Below are 20,239 nucleotides of genomic sequence, written 5' to 3' on the forward strand. Positions count from 1 at the left end.
ACAGCACCAGTTGAGAAGCAGACAGTCGAGAAGCAGACAGTCATGGAGGAGTTTGCTGATGTTTTCAAAGGAATCGGACTATTCCCAGGTGAATGCACTATTCACCTTGACCCAGCAGCAACCCCTGTGGTTTGCCCACTGAGAAGGATACCCCTTGCTCTACGTAGTCACCTGAAGGAGGAGCTGCAGAGCATGGAGAATACAGAAATCATCGTCCGGGAAACAGAACCAACAGAGTGGGTCAACGCGTTAGTAGTGGTTGAGAAACCACATACAGGCAAGCTCAGTCTGTCTCGACCCCAGAGATTTGAACAAGGCTATCACACGCCCTTCCTATCCTCTACCACCGCTAGATGACATCACACCCAAGCTAGTGGGAGCACGTTACTTCAGTGTAATGGACGCACGATCAGGATACTGGACTATCAAGCTCACAGAAGAGTCATCTAAGCTAACAACGTTCAACACACCATTTGGACGCTACCGATTTCTGCGTTTACCATTTGGTCTTATCTCAGCTCAGGATGAATTCCAGTGGAAGATCGACGAAACCTATGAAGGCCTCGATGGAGTAGTCGCAATCATAGACAACATCCTCATCTATGGCAGGAATAGAGAGGAACATGACAGGAATCTTCGTGCGGTGCTACAAAGATCACGGGAGAAAGGTATCTGGCTCAACCCCGAGAAAAGCATAATCGGATCCACCGAGATCAGTTTTTTCGGGCATTGCCTCTCAACTGATGGCATTAAGCCGGATCCAGAGAAAATCTCCGCCATCAAGAAGATGGAGCCGCCGAAGAACCGCGCAGAGCTAGAGACAGTACTAGGCATGGTTAACTACTTAGCCAAGTTTGCCCCGAGCCTCTCCGAAATCAACGCACCCATGCGTCAGTTGCTCAAACAATCCAATGAGTTCCTGTGGGACAAACAACATGACACAGCATTTCAGAAAATGAAAGACCTAATCACCAGAGAACCAGGACCAGTTCTTGCCTACTTCACCCCCAACAAAGAGCTCAGACTACAAGTGGACACGTTAAAGTACAGACTAGGCGCAGTATTACTGCAAGAAGGAAAGCCCATCGACTACGCTTCCAGATCTCTCACAGACAGTGAAATCAACTATGCTCAAATCGAGAAAGAGCTATATGCAATTCTGTTTGGATGTAAGCGTTTCCACCAGTACGTCTATGGCCGACAAGTCATTGTGGAATCCGACCACAAGCTCCTCGAGTCAATCATGAGGAAACCAGTAGCCGCAGCCCCACCAAGGCTACAGAGAATGATCCTTCAGCTACAGAAGTACGACTTCACAATCATTCACCGTCCAGGCAAAGACATTCCTGTCGCAGACACTCTCTCCAGAAAGTCTCTTAGCTACCAGGACAGCAGCCTCAGTGAAGGCATGGATGTGCAGGTGCACATGGTGTACAACAGCTTACCTGTGAGTGACTCAAAACTGAAGGAGATCCGAGCAGAAACAGAGAAAGATGCACAACTCACACTGCTGAGCAAAGTCATACATGAAGGATGGCCTGAGGAAAGGAGGAAATGCCCTCAGAGCATATCTGAATTCTGGAACCACAGAGACGAACTGTCACAAATCAACAGAATTGTCTTCAAAGGGGAGAAAATCATCATTCCTACCAGTCTCAGAGAAGAGATGTTGACAAAAATTCATGCTGGACATATGGGCATGGAAAAATGCAAACAAAGAGCACGCGACATTATGTTTTGGCCCGGAATGTGCAAACACATTGAGGACATTGTCGGAAAATGTTCCATTTGTCTAGAACGCCGCCCATCAAATGTCAAAGAGCCCATGATACCTCACCCTGGCAGGTCATGGCAACGGATCTGTTCACATGGAACAACGAGGACTACATAGTGACTGTTGATTACTACAGCAGATTTTTTGAACTGGACAAGCTTCACAGCACCACATCTGCAGCTGTGATCCACAAGCTAAAGGCAGCCTTTGCCAGGCATGGCATGGTAGAGACTTTAGTCTCAGACAATGGCCCCCAATACAAATCAAAAGAGTTCGAGTCGTTTGCCAAGGCATGGGATTTCACACATGTCACATCAAGCCCACATTACCCTCAAAGTAATGGCCTTGCTGAAAAAACTGTCCAGATTGCAAAAACACAAAGCCAAAGCCAAAGCGGACAAAAGAGACCCCTACATCAGTCTCCTTGAGTACCGCAACACTCCGGTTGACAACTTCAAGTCACCAGCACAGCTGTTGATGAGCCGCAGACTTCGCTCAATCCTTCCAAGCACCAACCAACAGCTGCAGCCAGAGGTCGTCAGCTGCAAGCAAGTGCATGCAAAACGTGTACAGAGACAGCAACACCAAAAGAGATACTATGACAGGTCGGCTAGACTACTGCCGCCGCTGCACAATGGAGAATCCGTCAGAATCCAGGAGCATGACTACTGGAAGCCAGCAGTCGTCACCCAGCCAGCTGACACTGAGCGATCGTATCACGTCCGCACCCCAGAAGGACAGGTGTACCGCCACAATCGCAGGCACCTCCTGAACACCAAGGAACAACACCGTCATTCCGATGAGAGGATCAGTTCAACAGAGTGTGATGAACAGAGCAATACACAAAACACATCATACTTACCTGAACCTAAACCTGAACCTGATTTGTTGACCGATTCAGGAACATGCTCAGTTCCATACCACACAAGGTCAGGATGAGAGGTCAAGCCTAGAGTTATCCTTGGCTTGTGAGCTGTCAAAGGGTGTAGGCGGATCGCTGCCCTAAAAAAAAAACTGTACATCGTTATTGAAACGTTGAGATGTTTTCAGTGCTAGTTAAATGCTGAGTTTACTTATATGTTTATGCTACCGAGAACATTATGTAGAAGAAAGGTTTTAAAGTAATGCATAACATTTTTCTTTTAGAAGAAAGGGGATGTAACATTTGCATATTGAACTATCATTGGCCCGCAGGCATCTGTAAGGAATACCTATTATATTCACATGTGATCACATGCTGAGTTGTCATTGGCCTGCAGGCATCTGTAAGGACTGCTATTGTTTAGAAGACCCAGGCTAGGGTCGGAACTCCATCTTGTCCCCACTGTGCTGTATGATTGAGATCACAGACCTAATGCTTCATAAAAGAGTTTAAACTGTAATACCCCATTGTCCTGCAATTTATTATTTTTGTACAAAGTGTGCAAAACAAGACAGCCTAATGCCTGTTTGGGGCATGGGTACGGCACAACGATTTTTTTAGCCTTTACCAATATGGCTGGTGGTGCACTTCCGTCTCGCAATGAGCATGCACTTCCTGCCTGTAAGAAAACTTGTCAGATTACATAAAAATTTAAATAAATTGTTTTGTGTGTTGAATACTTCATCAGTCCATCAATATATTATTAAAAATGAGTGTATGAATGGCCCTTTGAGGTGAACTGACTAGTCTGTGGGAACCACAAAATGTCCGCTGCCATTCATCATGGGTACCTTCTTCTGATTGGTTGATTCTTAACAAGGTCTAATCAGATGCAGATAACATTCCAGGCTAAACACAGATGGCAACCATTGCACTTCTACACAAAAACCTAATATGTAAATAAGTTCAGTAACTCAAAACATTTTAAAAAACTGTAACTGAAAGTTTAAGTAAGTTGAAGTGAAAAGAGGTTAATTTTAACCTGCAATCTGATTGGTCTATGGTATTACGTAGCCACCATAGGCCAATATTAGGTTTTGATCCATACTAATCACATGACACCATGATCCAATCAGGAAGTTTACAGGCTCTTTCCTATTATATCAATATTATTACATTATAATAATATACAGACACAAAACTTTTATTATATACATGCTTTATTTTATTATAGGTGGTTTCATAAGTTTCAATGGTTCATGGAGGGTCCAAGGAATCTTGGCGATGTCTCGTTCTTTAGGAGATTACCCTCTCAAAAACCTCAATGTCGTCATCTCTGACCCTGACATCCTGTCTTTTGACCTGGATAAACTACAGCCACAGTTCATGATCCTGGCTTCGGATGGTCTCTGGGATGCTTTCAGCAATGAAGAAGCTGTGAGATTCATCAAAGAGCGTCTTGATGAGCCTCACTTTGGTGCAAAGAGCATTGTTCTGCAGTCTTTCTACAGAGGATGTCCTGATAACATAACTGTAATGGTGGTGAAATTCAGAAACAACAGTAAGACCGAAGACCAGTGAATGGCATTGAGCACATGAGGACAAGGTTCTTAAAATAATGCTGTGCAAATTTTAGCAATGTGTGTGATAGTAATAGTAATGGTCATGATATTCACATCTGAATGGTCAGTGCTAGTGCTAGATGGCTTGTAGAATTGGACAAATCAAGTAGCTGCACATTCATTTTAACTGGCTGAGGTCAAAATATCACCCTTTTTATCTATAATCATTTTCAAACTTCTTCTTATAATATTTCTATTATATATAACACAATGCACAGTGCAAATCTTATGCTACAATGTTAAACTAATTGTGATCAACAATTTTATAAAGAATAGCCAACTTAAGCAATAAAGCAAAAACTAATTAACATTCAGGAACCCTGTTGCTGATTCAGTGATTTACATAATCATTAGAACAGCTACTGAGCAGCCATTCATTGAGTAACTGTGGATTAAAAAGCTGAATAAATCTAACTAACCCTGACAAAAGGGGAATTCTTTTAACACACTGCATGAAAAGGAAAGTAACTCTAGCTGCATAGTTATTTTACAATTGCAGCATAAATTCTTAGGCACATAACATGTGGGCAATTGACATGTGACAAATATTTAGTTGTTTGGAGTTGCCCCTCTTTTTAGCTCTCCCCTGCCACACTCGTTGTAAGCTCCAGACTTCTTTCTTTAGATAGGATGACGGGGAGGGAAATCTTATGAACTTCTCTCTGACCTTCATCATTGCTGATCTGTGATCAGCTGATAAAGGTCAATTTCTGCTGGGTCAGACCGTCTGTACACATTCTCCCGACTAATCCCCTAGTTACACAGTCCACCCAAATTCAGGCTACATTCTCGAGACAACGGGTCATTTTGGACTTTGGAATTAATGGAAATGAGTATCAGGAGAGATATACAACATGCAGCAGATCCAATATCGCCCATTTTGCACTATCACCCAAAATCAAAATTACCTCATGTGCCCTGTTTATATTTACACTATAAATATTTTGAAGTGACACTTTCAGACAGTTGTGAAGTATGCCTGCTCAGTCATACCACAACCATGTTTTAATATAAAGGTTTGTTTCTGAGTATGACACTAAGATCATTGCCAGTCAATCACAACTCTCCTTTTGATTGACAGGCTTGATAAAGTGGCAAGACTTTGAGGAGTCTTTTCAATATGGCAGCGCTAACAAGATTGTTCTGAATGGTAGAATCAAGAAAGTAATCAATCACATGCTTTTCAACTGGTCTTAGCTATTACTTAGGACTTACACTGGGAAGTGTTTATGTGATAGTGTTCATAGGCTTCAGTGACAGCATTTTCCTCCTCGTGCCAACATGGTTGTACATGGAGCACTCCACTACTGCACAGTACTCCACTTAACAACCCAGATGTAACTGGTTAAACAGTCAGTGACAAATTAGGCTGGGATTCAGACTTGCATCCCTGTGGTTTTACTGCTGGGGCTAATGGAATCCTCTAACATGCGCCAAATCTCTTTGGTCCAATGTCACATGCAGGCCGTCCATGTTGTGCCTAAGTACTTACTTAGCAACACCTGAGAGCTAATCCTCTGGAAAGGATTTATATTCCACAAGTGTCAAATACAGTGCTGACAAAACTATCTTTCAGACACTGAACAAATATCAGATTTGGCATGCTGAGTTATTGATCATTTTAAGACATGAAAAATTCAAAATGCAACAAGATCAGAGAGAAATTAAACTGATATCATTTCATTTTATCACTGGTTCACAGAGTACCTTCCCCATTTTTTAAAGTCTTTATTGTATATAGTCCACTGATCATTATATAATAATCATGTGCGTTCAACAAAGAAAAGGCAAACATAAATCTAGACATGGGGCATCTAATCCAGAGTTAATTACCACACAGTATAAATATATAAAAGGAAACAAGTTCAAGTATTATACTGAATTGTAATAATGAGGGAACTACTCAGTTTTCTGCTACCTCATAAGAACATGAACACTGTTAAAGTAATATGGTAATCGCATTTTGAGTAGGACAGTATGTGGGTTATATTCATAAATGTAAGGAGAGAAGAGAAAGATTGAACAAGTACCCTCTGAGGGCTGAATGACTTTTGCATCTTACAGGAACAGGAACTATCTGCCATTGCAACAAAGAAACACAAATATATTAAATTGCACAGTGGAGCCCTGATCCAATCAGCTCTGTTTTGCCATTAAAAAATCTTAATAGGGATTTAATGTGATCAAAGATAAAACTATTAAAAGAATAGTTTAGGATAAACAGAAATTGTGTGTTACTAATACTGTGTGAATGAACTCAGAGTCAGAACGCTGTTATGCATTCAATAGTAGCAATTTTCAAGTCTTAATTGGATTATGTTTAGAGTACAGTCGTATGAAATATCTTTGCATCACTAAGACAAATAGAAATAGTAGGGCTATGTTTTCCTCCATTTCCTAATTTTTGCTAAAAATTAGATGTGAATGTGGAATATTGCTTTATGTTCTCAACACTTTTTCATTAAAATCAGTAGATGGAGAAAAATATACACCCCAGTATCAATTGACACATTAATCATGTAAGATCCAAATTAATTGTTAAATTTACATCAACAAAATGATTTAACATTAGTTTCATATATCAGTTTGCAATATCTACAAACTTTGAAAGACATCTTTTATGGTAAAACTATTTCTCTACCTGAGCCCCACCTGAAATGGATGTATGGCTACTGGACCTGTCCAGCTTTGCCCACAGACTCATTCACTCAGATTAACAAAAATAAACTTTTAGCGTTGTATGATGAAGCAATATGTTGTCCTTGGTGCACTATTGCTAAAACTGTTGCCTGGATTAGATCAATTTGCATGAGTAATTTCCAACATTTCCTAAATAAATCACTTTTATATCTGTTAATAATTCCTAGACTAACATATGTGTTCCAGCATACAATATCAGAAGTCTTCTAAAAGTATGAAGTGTTGTTAATTAAGAAACCATTGGGGCTGACACTCCTTTGTTGATGAACAGGTATGAAAAGTAGACATGTGTAAAAAGCAGCAATGAATTAATTGCCCATACTCTCAGCATTCCTATCCTTCTGGGATATTAGAAATGTTGGAAAAGTTGAGAAAAAGGCCAGACAAACTTGTTAAGGGTTCATAATGAATGAGCAACATTCTGTGCCTACAAAGACGATTTGAAAGGTGATTATTTTACCAAATTGGCCAATGAAAAAGTTTATTTTAACTCTTCGGCTTCCACTTAAGCTGAACTGACAAAAGAAGATAATTGATCCCTCTGGTTGGATGATCCACCGATGGCTCACCTGTCCAGAATCCCAGCAGAGTCAGAATCTAGCCGGTAACTCAAACACAAAAGCGGATGCGGGAAATCTGAAATAAAAACAGAAAATGCTGGGAATATTCAGCAGGTCAGGCAGCATCTTTGGAGAGAGAAACAGAGTTAACGTTTCAGGTCGATGAGCCTTTGTCAGACCCCTAGCCAATAACTGTTACTTATGCACTCTCTAGTCCCAGGGATTTTGAGGCCAAAGAGATATGAGTAGCAGGACAGCAGTGATTAATACCAGAGTGTTCTCACCACAAGCATGGTGTAGCAGCCATTACTTGGTATGTCATGGTGAAGAAGGAGGAATAAGAAGAGAAAGTACAGGATGTCCAGGAATGCAGAAAGCATGGGAAGTTCGTGAGTTGCAGTAAATATTATCCCAGGTACTGTGCCCAGTGCATTAGAGTCAGCTATCTGGGTTTGTTAAAGAAGCAATGATTGAGGAGAGTCAGACTCAACAGAGAGATTGTGACTGACGTCTGCCAACTGTTCCATGTAGACCTGTAGGAACAGTCAACTATCTGCGGTGAAGGTCATCATGCATTCAATTTTTCTATCGCAGGGGCCTTCCAAGTAGCCACAGGGGACATAGAAACATAGAAACATAGAAGATAGGAGCAGGAGTAGGCCATTCGGCCCTTCGAGCCTGCTCCGCCATTCAACGAGATCATGGCTGATCATCCAAACCCTAGCACCCGGTCCCTACACCGACAGCCATCCCACCCAAGCCCTATCCCCGTAACCCCACGTATTTAATCCCCCCTAACACTAAGGGCCAATTTTTATCATGGCCAATCAACCTAACCCGCACATCTTTGGACTGTGGGAGGAAACCGGAGCACCCGGAGGAAACCCACGCAAACACAGGGAGAATGTGCAAACTCCACACAGACAGTCACCCGAGGCCGGATTTGAACCCGGGTCCCTGGCGCTGTGAGGCAACAGTGCTAACCACTATGCCACCATGCTGACTCTCAGGAGTCAGCTGCTTTGCCATATACTGCTGCATTGAGGTGGTAACTGAAGCCCTTTATTGTCATGCACCCTGCCACATATACCTCAGCAAGAACCAGCAGCTAACCAATACTAACACCGCCACCAGCAACTTACATTTTTATATTGCTCTTCATGTAACAAAAACATCTCCGAGTACTTTACAAGATAGTAAAAGATGGACACTGAGCAGAGAAAAAGGAAAAAGAATTCAGGTGGGTAGGACAGAGGCACGATCAAAGAAAAAAGTTAAGAGACTGTTAAAGGTGGGAGGGAAACGGCAAGGCAAAACAATTTTCGAGGAGAATTTCAAAGGATAGGAGAATAATAATTGATAGTGGCCACCAAGTGAGGAATGGGAAACCAGCAGTAATGCAGTGTTGGAGAAGTAGAGGGTGTAAGCAGGGACATACAGCTGGAAAGAGTCACTCAGATAGAGTGGAATGAAGCCATGGAGAAATTTGCAAATGAAGATGAGGATTTTGAAGTCAATTTGTCTCAGCAGGCAGGGCGACAGGGACATGGGGCTCTCATTGTCCAGTTCTTGCAGTGAGCTCCTTAATTGAACTAATTATTTTCTTTTAGACATATTTACAGTCATAGAACAGCTGTTTGGGATCCATATTAATTATTCACATGTACTACATATGTTGTGTTTGCCCTTTAGACAACTGACACTTTAATTTCTACACAATTAAAGAATGACAGACCGCACGGTATATTAACAATGAATTAATCTTCATTGTTAGTGGTATGTTGTGAACCTCTTACTGGTGGTAAATATGCCCTATTACGTGCTCCCTGCATTGAAAGATTCATGGATAGCTGCATCTGGGGTTAACTCTGAATGACCTCATAAGTACATCCGTTGCAGTGGACTCAGTCATTTCTGAGGCAGCGCTTATATCGATGTGCAGGGCTACATGAGGACACAGAATGGCCACTGACTTGAGTGCTAACTGGCTATACTGACTTTACTCCATGCATGCCACTGCAGGAGGACATCTCTTATGCAATGGTCATTGATCAGTGTGGGCATAAAATAGTGGGCATATCGCCCCAGTTAGTGAGTGCATGTGAAGGTTGAAACATAACCCCACCCCCCCCCACCCCTGCTATCGTGATGAGTGTGAAAGGAATGGCTTGGACATTAAAGGGATGCTTTATGGTGCTGTGTGAGATGGTGTCAACCTGGCGCATCATGTGGCAGCCAGGGTGTACAGCGTCAAGTGCAATAAATCTGGTCATGGTGATGCCATCGCTGGCCTCCCGGGCAACAATGTTGACAGGAGCTGATGCCCTGTGTCCTGTGCAGCATCAGGTGATGGCGGAGAAGGTTGGTGTTGTTGTTGGTGATGTTGGTGTGCCTGGTGATGTTGGTGTTGGGGCTGATCATGGAAGGATTCAGAGGACCAAGGTCTGATTTTTTCAAGGGCACCGATGTTGCTGCAATAGATGGCAGCTGCAGGTGAGATGACAGAAGCGATCTGTCAATCGTGAGAGAGGTTGTTCCAATGATATACAGTTGGCTCTAAACACTTGCAAGCAAAAGAAATCTCTATATGTCTCACAAATGCAGTAACCAACAGTTTCGGAGCTCTGAAACTGAACAACTACAACTACCACTTCTGCAGCTGTCAGGTTATCAGGTAAATCAAAGCAGACTCAACTCACGCCAAGGTGAGCTGGCATGTTCCTCGAGCAGTGGGTAACCCATGTGGGAGGACATAAAATTACAAGGTAAGCTCAAAATAGAATTAAATTGGCTGTTAACGAGCCATTTAATGATCTAAATTGTCTCCCCCGCCACTTGGTGTCGGGTCAGTTCTGCGCAGACAGACTCGACACCTGGGAGACTCATGTGGAGGCGGGTTGACAGCGGGTTCCCTACCTGCTGTCAATCTTTGCTATTTTGACAGTGGACCCACCTTCAAACCCGCCCTATGAGCGCCAGGTAAATCCAGCCCAAGGTCTCCACTGTATTGCCATATGCCTAATGGCAGGTTGCAGTGCAAACAACCATTGATCCATGGCATCACTTATGTGGGAGTTGCCATTGCAAATCTGGTTATTGGGCTTCCCACTCCCCACTACCAAACCACCACCTTAGTGTTGTTCACAAGGAGGTAAATGATTCCTCAATGTTTCTGCTGCTCTTGCCTCCACTTAACAGCAGACCCACTTCGGTCTTAATTGCAATGTAGCTCAGTAGGAACATGCAACATGCTAGACCTCTGCCCTGAAGCAGCTGACCCCTCATCAGCCAATACCACTGCTACTTCTTTCTTACCTTTACCCTGTCCTTTGACATCCTCATTAGTGTCAACATCTTCTGAATTGTGTGTATTTGTGCTACTCCCTACTTCAAATGTGGTTTGTGACTGTTGGTGCGTAGGTGTGTGGTGCTCCTTTGGTATAAGAACATAAGAACATAAGAAATACGAGCAGGAGTAGGCCATTCGGCCCTTCGAGCCTGCTCCGCCATTCAATGAGATCATGGCTGATCTTCTGCCTCAACTCCATTCACCGGCCCTATCGCCGTATCCCTTGATGCCCTTACTAGTCAGAAATCTATTGACCTGTTTTGAATATACCCAATGACTGAGCCTCCACAGCCCGCTGGGGTAGAGAATTCCAAAGATTCACCACCCTCTATGTGAAGAAATTTCTTCTCATCTCAGTCCTGAATGGCCTACCCTTTATCTTGAGGCTGTGGCCCCTGGTTCTAGACTCCCCAGCTATGGGAAACATTCGCCCAGCACCCATCCTATCAAGCCCTGTAATAATTTTGTATGCTTCAATGAGATCCCCTCTCATTCTTCTGAATTCAAGAGAATACAGGCCTAGTTTACTCAATTTCTTCTCATACGACAGTCCCGCCATCCCAGGAATCAATCTCGTGAAGCTTCGTTGCACTCCCTCTATGGCAAGTATATCCTTCCTTAGGTAAGGAGACCAAAATTGTACACATTTTGGTCTCACCAAGGCCCTAAATAATTGGAGTAAGACTTGTTTACACCTGTATTGAAATCCTCTTGTAATGAAGGCCAGCACACCACTTGCCTTCCTAATGACTTGCTGCACCTGCACATTCATTTTCAGTGACTCATGTACAAGGACGTCCAGGTCCCTTTGAACATCTGCACTCCCCAATCTTTCACCATTTAGGAAATACTCTGCCTTTCTGTTTTTTCTACCAAAGTGGATAACTTCACATTTATCCACATTATATTCCATCTGCCATGTTCTCGCCCACTCACTGAGCCTGTAGAGATCCCCTTGAAGCCTCTTCACATCCTCTTCGCAATTGACACTGCCACCTAGCTTTGTATCATCAGCAAATTTGGAAATGTTACATTTAGTCCCCTCATCCAAATCATTGATATAGATTGTGAATAGCTGGGGCCCAAGCATCGATCCTTGCGGTACCCCACTAGTCACAGCCTGCCATCCTGAAAAAGACCCATTTATCCCTACTCTTTGTTTTCTGTCTGTTAACCAATTCTCAATCCATGCTAGTATATTACCCACAATTCCATGTATGATTAATGGCTGAGTAAGTATTCCTTAATCTGTGAAGGGAGCAGCTGGTACATAATTAGTACATAACCACATTTGCAAAGTAGCATTGTAATTACATTATTACACGCTTGGACACAGTGTGTATGCACATGTTCACACATTATGTCATATGAGCCATACAGTATCTGATTAATAGGGTACTTAGGAGTGCATTTTTATATTTCAGTCTTCACAGACTCAAACCTTTCCACAATTTCATAAAGCAGATCCATTCAGCTTGAAAAAAAGCATGCTTTACATAATTTTTCTTTCTGAACTAAGGAGTGCCAAGCCCCTTTATTCTTTAGATCTTGATTCATTCAGACCTTTTCATAAAATCTATGGCGTAGAGTTTTGCCTTCACCACCTGTGTGTTAAGCATTGTCTGGGCAGAGTGCAGAGAGGAGAATCAGGTAGGGAGGGTTGCATGCCCTAATAGAGCCTGCCTAATTTTCCTTCCTTTAAAAGAAAACTCGGGTGTGCTCTGCAGCTGTTTTTTCTTTCTGCGCTCCACCCAGGTAATGCTTAGGCAGTGAAGATCCAAGTTTACTTTTCTAACCTCTTCCCAGCCAACTGAGTATAAATATGTATCAACTCATACTGTGCACATGCTTTGCACATCTCTATGATATGATGGGATTTGGGCTTCACACAAACTTGTGCCATATAGTGTCCATTAATATAAAGGACATGCAAATAGGACAGATTCAAAATACTAAGAATAGGTTGTTATTTTCCCTGTTTATTACCACTGTGAAATGTGATGCCAGCATAACAATTTTTAAAATTCTGTCTTAATTCAAAACACTCAGATTTGTAACCTTATAAATTCATTGAATGTGGGGAAGGAAATACTGCATCATGCAGAAAATAAGTTTAACATCAGCAAGGGTGCATCAGTCAGTGTACTTCCATGACTGAAACTATAATATCCAAATCCCAGAACTTTCTGAACAGGAGCACAGTCCAGGTCTGCGTATATTTTGATCAACTGGTTCCAATTTTGTTTATATTGCTGCCTTATTTTAAATCCTATTTTATTTACTGTTTAATACTTATTTGTGTTTAATGAATGCGGACATGGAGTCTAGGATAAATATGGTTAAAATATACAAGAATTTCTTGTTTTAGGTTCTAAAGACCTGCATGGCTCTACATTTGTCTCTACGAGACAGTACAGATGGCGAGTAATGAATCTGACAAGGTGTTTTGGATGTAAATAAACCATACTGTCTTAGTTACGTACTGGGCAACAAGTTCCATCCTTTGTATACCTAGATTGTACAGTACATGATTCCAGGACATTAATTATATTACTAAAGTTAGTGGCTAGATAGAACTGGTGAAATTATTATTATGTATATATACTAACTATATGTAAATCACTGTGATGATGAACATCAGAAAGTGTCAAACTACTGAAAATGTGGGCAAGCAGCTGTGTTGTGCAAACAATAAAATAAAAATATGCATTTGTAGTTCTGAGTTGAATGAATCTTTCATGTGACCGAGGATATTTGAGGAGATAAGGAGAATCAGTACAATAATTGAAGATGGCTTCACACATCAACTGCAACAATTCCTCCATAATTGGTCCATTTCATCACAAATCATGTTCCCCATGTTTATACCTCTCGCTTTTCCTGCAGAGTTATGTAATGGTCAACAGCGAGTTGGAATGTATCCCTGTAGGGTTCATGAATGAAACACAAACTCTACCTCCTCATAAAGCCCATATAGCTGAGGCAATCTGGGATTAGATTCTTTTACTACGACATGTACTTTAGTTTAAATTTTGAAAGTGTAAGCTTGGACACAGAGTACCCTTCACAGCCAACCAGATTCGGATTAGCTAGAATACAGCTTCTGGGTGCACACAGTGATCCACTTTCCATTGAATCAGTGACTGAATTTATCACATATTGCTCATGTAAGTGCATTTAATAAGCCGCATTCTTTACCTGGTCCGTGCTCAAAAAACTTGCTGGTGAAAGCCTTTAGGCATATTTTGTTCTCTCTGGCTACATTTTGACATTTAAAGGTCAAACCAACAGCACAAAGGGTCTGTCAAAATTTGGGTGGCCAGGACAACAGTATTCAGGAGGGCTTTAAATATGGAGCTACATTCAATAGTCCAATTTTCTGCAGTCAACCATTTGTGTACTGGGTTACCTCTTTCCTTTCATTCACAGCTCCTCTTTTTGGGACCAGACAGCAATGAGTAGAGGTTTAGCCGTAAGCGAAAATCCATCAATAAAATAGCCGTATTAATAAAGTAGGCCAATTGCTAATCTGATTCTCGTTTCAGATGGGGTCTTACTATCTTCAGCTATCAAATCAGCTTCAGACAGTCTTGATATTGCAGAAAGTACAGTTTATCAGTGTCAGCCATTACTACCACCTCATGGATGATGTTCCAGAAAGCACCGAGTACAGCACAGAAAACTTTGCTTTTTGGGTGCCAGCTGGACAGGGTGCTTCTATAAGCAATTAAATACTAGCTTCAGTCTCTGTAATATTACTTCTTCATCAGGTGCAAGGACATAGAGGTCATCTAGATAGTTGAAAAGGCTGCTGAAATTCTGGTCTCTGAAAGTCACAATTCTCGAGAAAGAACTGGGGAAGTTACATGGACCCGCTGATAATTGAGTACCTCAAAAAAGGCCCATGGTGTAATGAGGCCACAAATTTCTTAGTGTTGATTTTAACTTGAGGTGCAAATCGGACAGGCATTGGATAGGGCAAGTGGAAAGCTCCCATGACATTGCCTGCATGGAAGCTGGGCAATTTTAACTACTGAGCCTCATTTCAAAATGATCGACGGGCTGCCCACCTAATTGCATTGAGAAATGGGCAGCCCTCCAATTTTATGTTCACTATTTCCAGCAGGGATTCTGAGACCTAATTAAAGTAGGTATACACCTCTTAAAGCAAGGTTGCAGTTCCTGAAGACAGATTGCGTTTTCAGACTATGCGCACAATTCTGCTGGGATTAATGAGTCAGAAAACTGCCTTCAGGTTTTCGGATTCTTTCCTGGAGGTTCTCCTGGAGGAGGTCAGAGCAAGGGGTGGTGTACTGTTCTCCAAAACCTGCAGAAGCATCCCCAGCTCTACAATTCAGCAGTCCTGGACAGAGGTGACTGACAAAGTCAGTGCAATGCCAGCAGCATCACCCCAGGATCTGGCTTCAATGTAGGAAGATGTTCAATGACCTCACAAGAGCTGCAAGGGTGAGTACAGCTCTTCATCTCTCCAGCTCTCCCGACAAAACCCGACAACACTCCTTTCACCCCCTCCCCCACCACTCTCAACAATTCCTTCCCTTCATCACATACGTGGGCGTACAATCAAAAGGGTATACTACAACACCACTCACTCTCATTCCAAACACACTCACATCTTCCTTTGCTCTCCTCCTTTGCTCTCTTCACACCACATACTAATGTAAATCCCTTCTCCCATCCTAGCACTTGCACAACCACCAATTCCTCTCATCACTCCTTCCTCACTTCACGTTCCACACACTTAGCTTTACATTTAACACCTCCCCATCTTCATTCCCTTTTGCCTCTTCTCCACCTCTCAACACATGCACAAGCCCTACACATCTCCATTTACCTTTTCAACAGCCACTCACTAACTCTCACCCTCTCTTTCTGCAGGCAAGACAGCACATAATGCGAGGAGGAGGATCAAGACTGGTACTTGACATTGTAGCCCTCACCCAAGTACAGCAAGAAGCCCTGGAGATTACTGGCTCATGCAGAACCATGAGCATTAGGGAAGGTGAAGCTAGCGGCTTATGTGAGCAGGGTGTCTGCACATTACTTGTAACTCTTCATTCACCTTGGAAAGTATTCAGCAAGCTTCACAGCATTACGCTCCATTCTCAAAACTGTGATCTGCTAATGTTCAGCTTCTCGGTGCTCTCCTAACTGTTGTCCATTTTCTCCTTCCTCTAGATCCTTCTCAGTAGCAAGAGCTTTACACATCCTCAGAGGAGAACAATCCTCCTGAGGATGCACCAACACGCTCCTCTCATTCCTCCCAATCACCAGCATAAACATTGGTATTCCGCCTGGATTAGTTAGTGATGCAGAGGGATCTGCACATGGTGAAACACCCAAGATGAGTGAGCAAGGGACTGATGCCAGAGACAGCTCAGGAGAAAGCTCGCTGGAGGGCGAGATCCTCTCCTAGCTCTGCTGAGCAAGACAGAGATGAGGACTTCAGGGGCCCAGCCATGAAAAGAAAACCGATTGCCTCACACAAACACTTATTTCAGGTATTGGAAGGCCTGCCAAGGAGTTTCAACACTATGGCTGAAAGTGTTGAGGAATCTGCTTCTAGCCTGTGTAACTTACATGGATTCAGTGCCAACATTTATTTTGTGTGGGTCAGTACCAGTATTATCTTGGTGTCAGTCAATGCTAGTGGTCTCCCAACACTGAGGGGCATAAAAGGATAATTGGTACCAGTGTTGTCCAGTGCCGGTGAGTCCCATGAAATTGACTTAATTTGTTAAGCCCTCAGTATCATGAAATGCCAATGATTCCTCGGCACCAGCTTATCTCACTATGTGTTCAGTAATGCCTAACTGGACATAGCTGGATTTTGTTAGGCTATCTGTGCTTGTCTACCTTGTTCTGAATAATGCAGGAAATACAATGCAGCCATAACTTACTGGTGACTTTGTGAACTCAAGGATAACTTAGCAGGCTTCCAGATCATGTTTAGGTAGCAAGCATTTTATACAATGATCATGACTGTAGTAATCATAAATCAAATTTCACAATATTTAAAGCCTTTGGCAGACATTTGTCCAAACATGCTTGCCCACAGTTTCTTCTTGCTTCAGGCAGTGCACTGTATGAGGCAGTGTTTAAGGGCATATCATCTGACCACAAACCAGGTGTGCACACTCTGTGCTGAGTGTAAAATTTAAATTGATGCCTTAGCCCCTTGTATATGCTAATATTTGTTTGACCTACATTATTTGCTCACTATCTGGCTATGTAGGGTGTATAGGATTAGCTGCTGGAGTTACCATATGTCATAAACAGCATAGCTTTTCTTTCCTTTGTTTGTCCTGAAAGGAACAGCCCAGTATATTTTCTAGTGGTTCACTGTATGATAATGACCCAATGCCAACAAACTATTCACCTGGACAATTGGAAAAAATAACAACCTCTGACATTTGACTTGCCTAACCATTGTTTTATCTACAGACAGAAGGGGCAACAGATAAATTGAGAATCATGCCACTACAAGAAGCAAATCATAAAAATTCTCAAGTCTCAGTTTAGGTGCCTACATTGATCTGGAGGAGCCCTGCAATACAGCCCAGTGAGAGTCTCACGAATCAATGTAGCTTGCTACATTCTACATAATATTGCAATAAAGAAAGGCTTGCTGCTTCTGGAAGCTGAAGACAATGACGACGAAGAAGTGGGTGGAAGGACTTCTCCCCCGCCCCACTCCTTCATGGCATGAGAAGGGTGCAAAGGAAGGACAAGACTGCCAGCAGCCAGAGAAAGGAGAACACAACCAATTGGCGAGTGTTTTCAATAAGTTGACTCAACAAATAAAATCACTTCACACTTACCTGTTCTTCCCTCCACACCCTCACAGTCAAAAGCTTCTATAAATTTCTTTTATAAGACAGATGTCTGCCTTTCCCCTTTCATCATCCAAATCCCCCCCCCAAAAAAGGCAGAAATGAACTTAGAACTCTACATGCATAAGTCGGGTTTACTTTATAGAACAAAATTCACTGAAAACTGCTAAAAATTCCAACCATTCTTTCTACAACTATTTCTTAGCATCATGTCTTCCCGTGGTGTCAGAGTGAGATGGATGGCTGGGATCATGTCTTCCCGTGGTGTCAGAGTGAGATAGATGGCTGGGATCATGTCTTCCCGTGGTGTCAGAGTGAGATGGATGGCTGGGATCATGTCTTCCCGTGGTGTCAGAGTGAGATGGATGGCTGGGATCATGTCTTCCCGTGGTGTCAGAGTGAGATGGATGGCTGGGATCATGTCTTCCCGTGGTGTCAGAGTGAGATGGATGGCTGGGATCATGTCTTCCCGTGGTGTCAGAGTGAGATGGATGGCTGGGATCATGTCTTCCCGTGGTGTCAGAGTGAGATGGATGGCTGGGATCATGTCTTCCCGTGGTGTCAGAGTGAGATGGATGGCTGGGATGGTCTGCCTGAAGCCTGAGATGACGTTTGTCTCAGGGAAGCAGCTATCCCAGAGAATCCAGCCTCCAGCAACTTTTCCTTGCATTGGCAAGGGTTGCCAGGCCCATATCTGCAACTCCCTCATTGGAGGGGACCTAAGGCAGCATATGCAATGCCACTCTCCGGAGAAACAGTGCCATCTGTGCCCACTCTTTGCGGCCCACTAGTGTTGGGCAGAGCTAATGGCCGGTGTTTGTACATGTAATCATGTAAGCTCTTTTCATCAATCCCATCATCTAAAGCAAGAGGAAAGGATTCCATTAACACAATGTCTATCTAGTTTGTGACTAGCAACACCACATAAGAACATAAGAAATAGGAGCAGGAGTAGGCCATTTGGCCCTTCGAACCTGCTCTGCCATTCAATAAAATCATGGCTGATCTTCTACCTCATCTCTACTTTCTTGCACTATCCCCATAGCCTTTGATTCCATAATATTCAAAGATCTATCAATCTCTGTCTTGAATATACTCAACGACTGAGCCTCCACAGCCCTCTGGGTAGAGAATTCCAAAGATTCACCACCCTCCGAGTGAAGAAATTTCTCCTCAGCTCAGTCCTAAATGGCTGACTGCTTATTCTGAGACTGTGACCCCTGGTTCTGGGCTCCCCAGCCAGGGGAAACATCCTCCCTGCATCTACCCTGTCAAGTCCTGTAAGAATTTTGCATGTTTCAATGAGATCACCTCTCATTCTTCTAAACTCTAGAGAATATAGGCCAAGTCTACACAATTTCTGCCCATTGGACAATCCCCCCATCCCAGGAACCAGTCTGGTGAACCTTCATTGTACTCCCTCTATGGCAAGTATGTCCTTCCTTAGGTAAGGAAACCAAAACTGTACACAATACTTCAGGTGTGGTCTCACCAGGGCCCTATATAATTGCAGTAAGATGTCTTTACCAGAAACTTCACATGGACATTGGCTGAACCTTTCAAGTGCCTACCCTTGTGTGTTGTTAGTTGATATGCTTGCAGTAGAATGAGGGTGAGTGTGAGGGGTGGCTAGTGAGATGGGGAAGTGATAAAGTCGATAAAGAGGGGTGGGTGGAGGTGCAAGTTGGTGACCTGGGGCGGTCTCTTCTGCCCTTGGAAGGGAAGAGAACCTCCCTACATGCTGTGACTCCTTCCATAAGCATATGGAGGGAGTCATTGGAGAGACTGGGTGCAAGCGTTCACACATTTGTGCAGTGATTGTTAGTGTTTGCAGCACTTCAATGCTGTCAAACATTGACAGAACAACTGTCAAACTCCACTGGGCGTGGTCCCTTTAAGGAAACTGGCTGATGACGCATCATCAAATAACGTCATCAGGCCCGCTTCCTATTACTTGGCTGGTAAGGGCAGGCTTAACAAGGCCAATCAAGGGAAAATCACGTCTACAGTGCGGCTGCAGCTGGGAGCGGGACCGGAACCCGGAAACCAGCTCTCCTGCCCTCATCCCGCCTCCTCCATTAAATTCGCGGGCAAAGTATTTGTTTAATTTCTCTGCCTTTTCCTCATTCCCCATTATAATTTCTCCTGTCTCAGCCTGTAAGGGACCCACATATACTTTCGCTAATCTTTTCCTTTTTACATACCTATAGAAGCTTTTACAATCTGTTCTTATGTCTCTCGCTAGTTTACTCTCATATTCTATTTTCCCTTTCTTTATCAATTTCTTGGTCCTCCTTTGCTGAATTCTAAAATCCTCCCAATCCTCAGTCAACATTATAAGCCTCTTCCTTTGATCTAATACTGGCCTAGAAATTCAGTTCGGACGCTATTGCGGTGCTAAAGTCGGGCGCTCGGCAAATTTAGCGGCCGCCGGAAAGTGCAGGCGAGCTCGCCGAAATTCAGTAGATTTGGCCAACTTTTTGGCCGAGCGCTGCAATAGGCGTTGGAACCCTGTGTT

General features: G+C 43.0%; 2 protein-coding genes across 2 annotated transcripts in view; both read left to right on the top strand.

Moving 5' to 3' along the window:
• Positions 1-13,582, top strand: part of LOC147115817 (protein phosphatase 1L) — a 311,711-nt gene extending 298,129 nt beyond the window's left edge. Inside the window, exon 4 of the mRNA XM_085990400.1 lies at positions 3,871-13,582. Coding sequence (XP_085846526.1) covers positions 3,871-4,217 — 347 coding nt within the window. The 3' untranslated portion in view covers positions 4,218-13,582. The remainder of the gene's footprint in view (positions 1-3,870) is intronic.
• Positions 1-20,239, top strand: part of LOC147115816 (UDP-GalNAc:beta-1,3-N-acetylgalactosaminyltransferase 1-like) — a 485,760-nt gene that overhangs the window by 389,696 nt on the left and 75,825 nt on the right. The window lies entirely within an intron of this gene.

The sequence above is a fragment of the Somniosus microcephalus genome, chromosome 6, assembly GCF_052327205.1.
Source record: "Somniosus microcephalus isolate GS21.2 chromosome 6, FLI_Smic_1.0, whole genome shotgun sequence".
Classification (NCBI taxonomy): domain Eukaryota; kingdom Metazoa; phylum Chordata; class Chondrichthyes; order Squaliformes; family Somniosidae; genus Somniosus; species Somniosus microcephalus.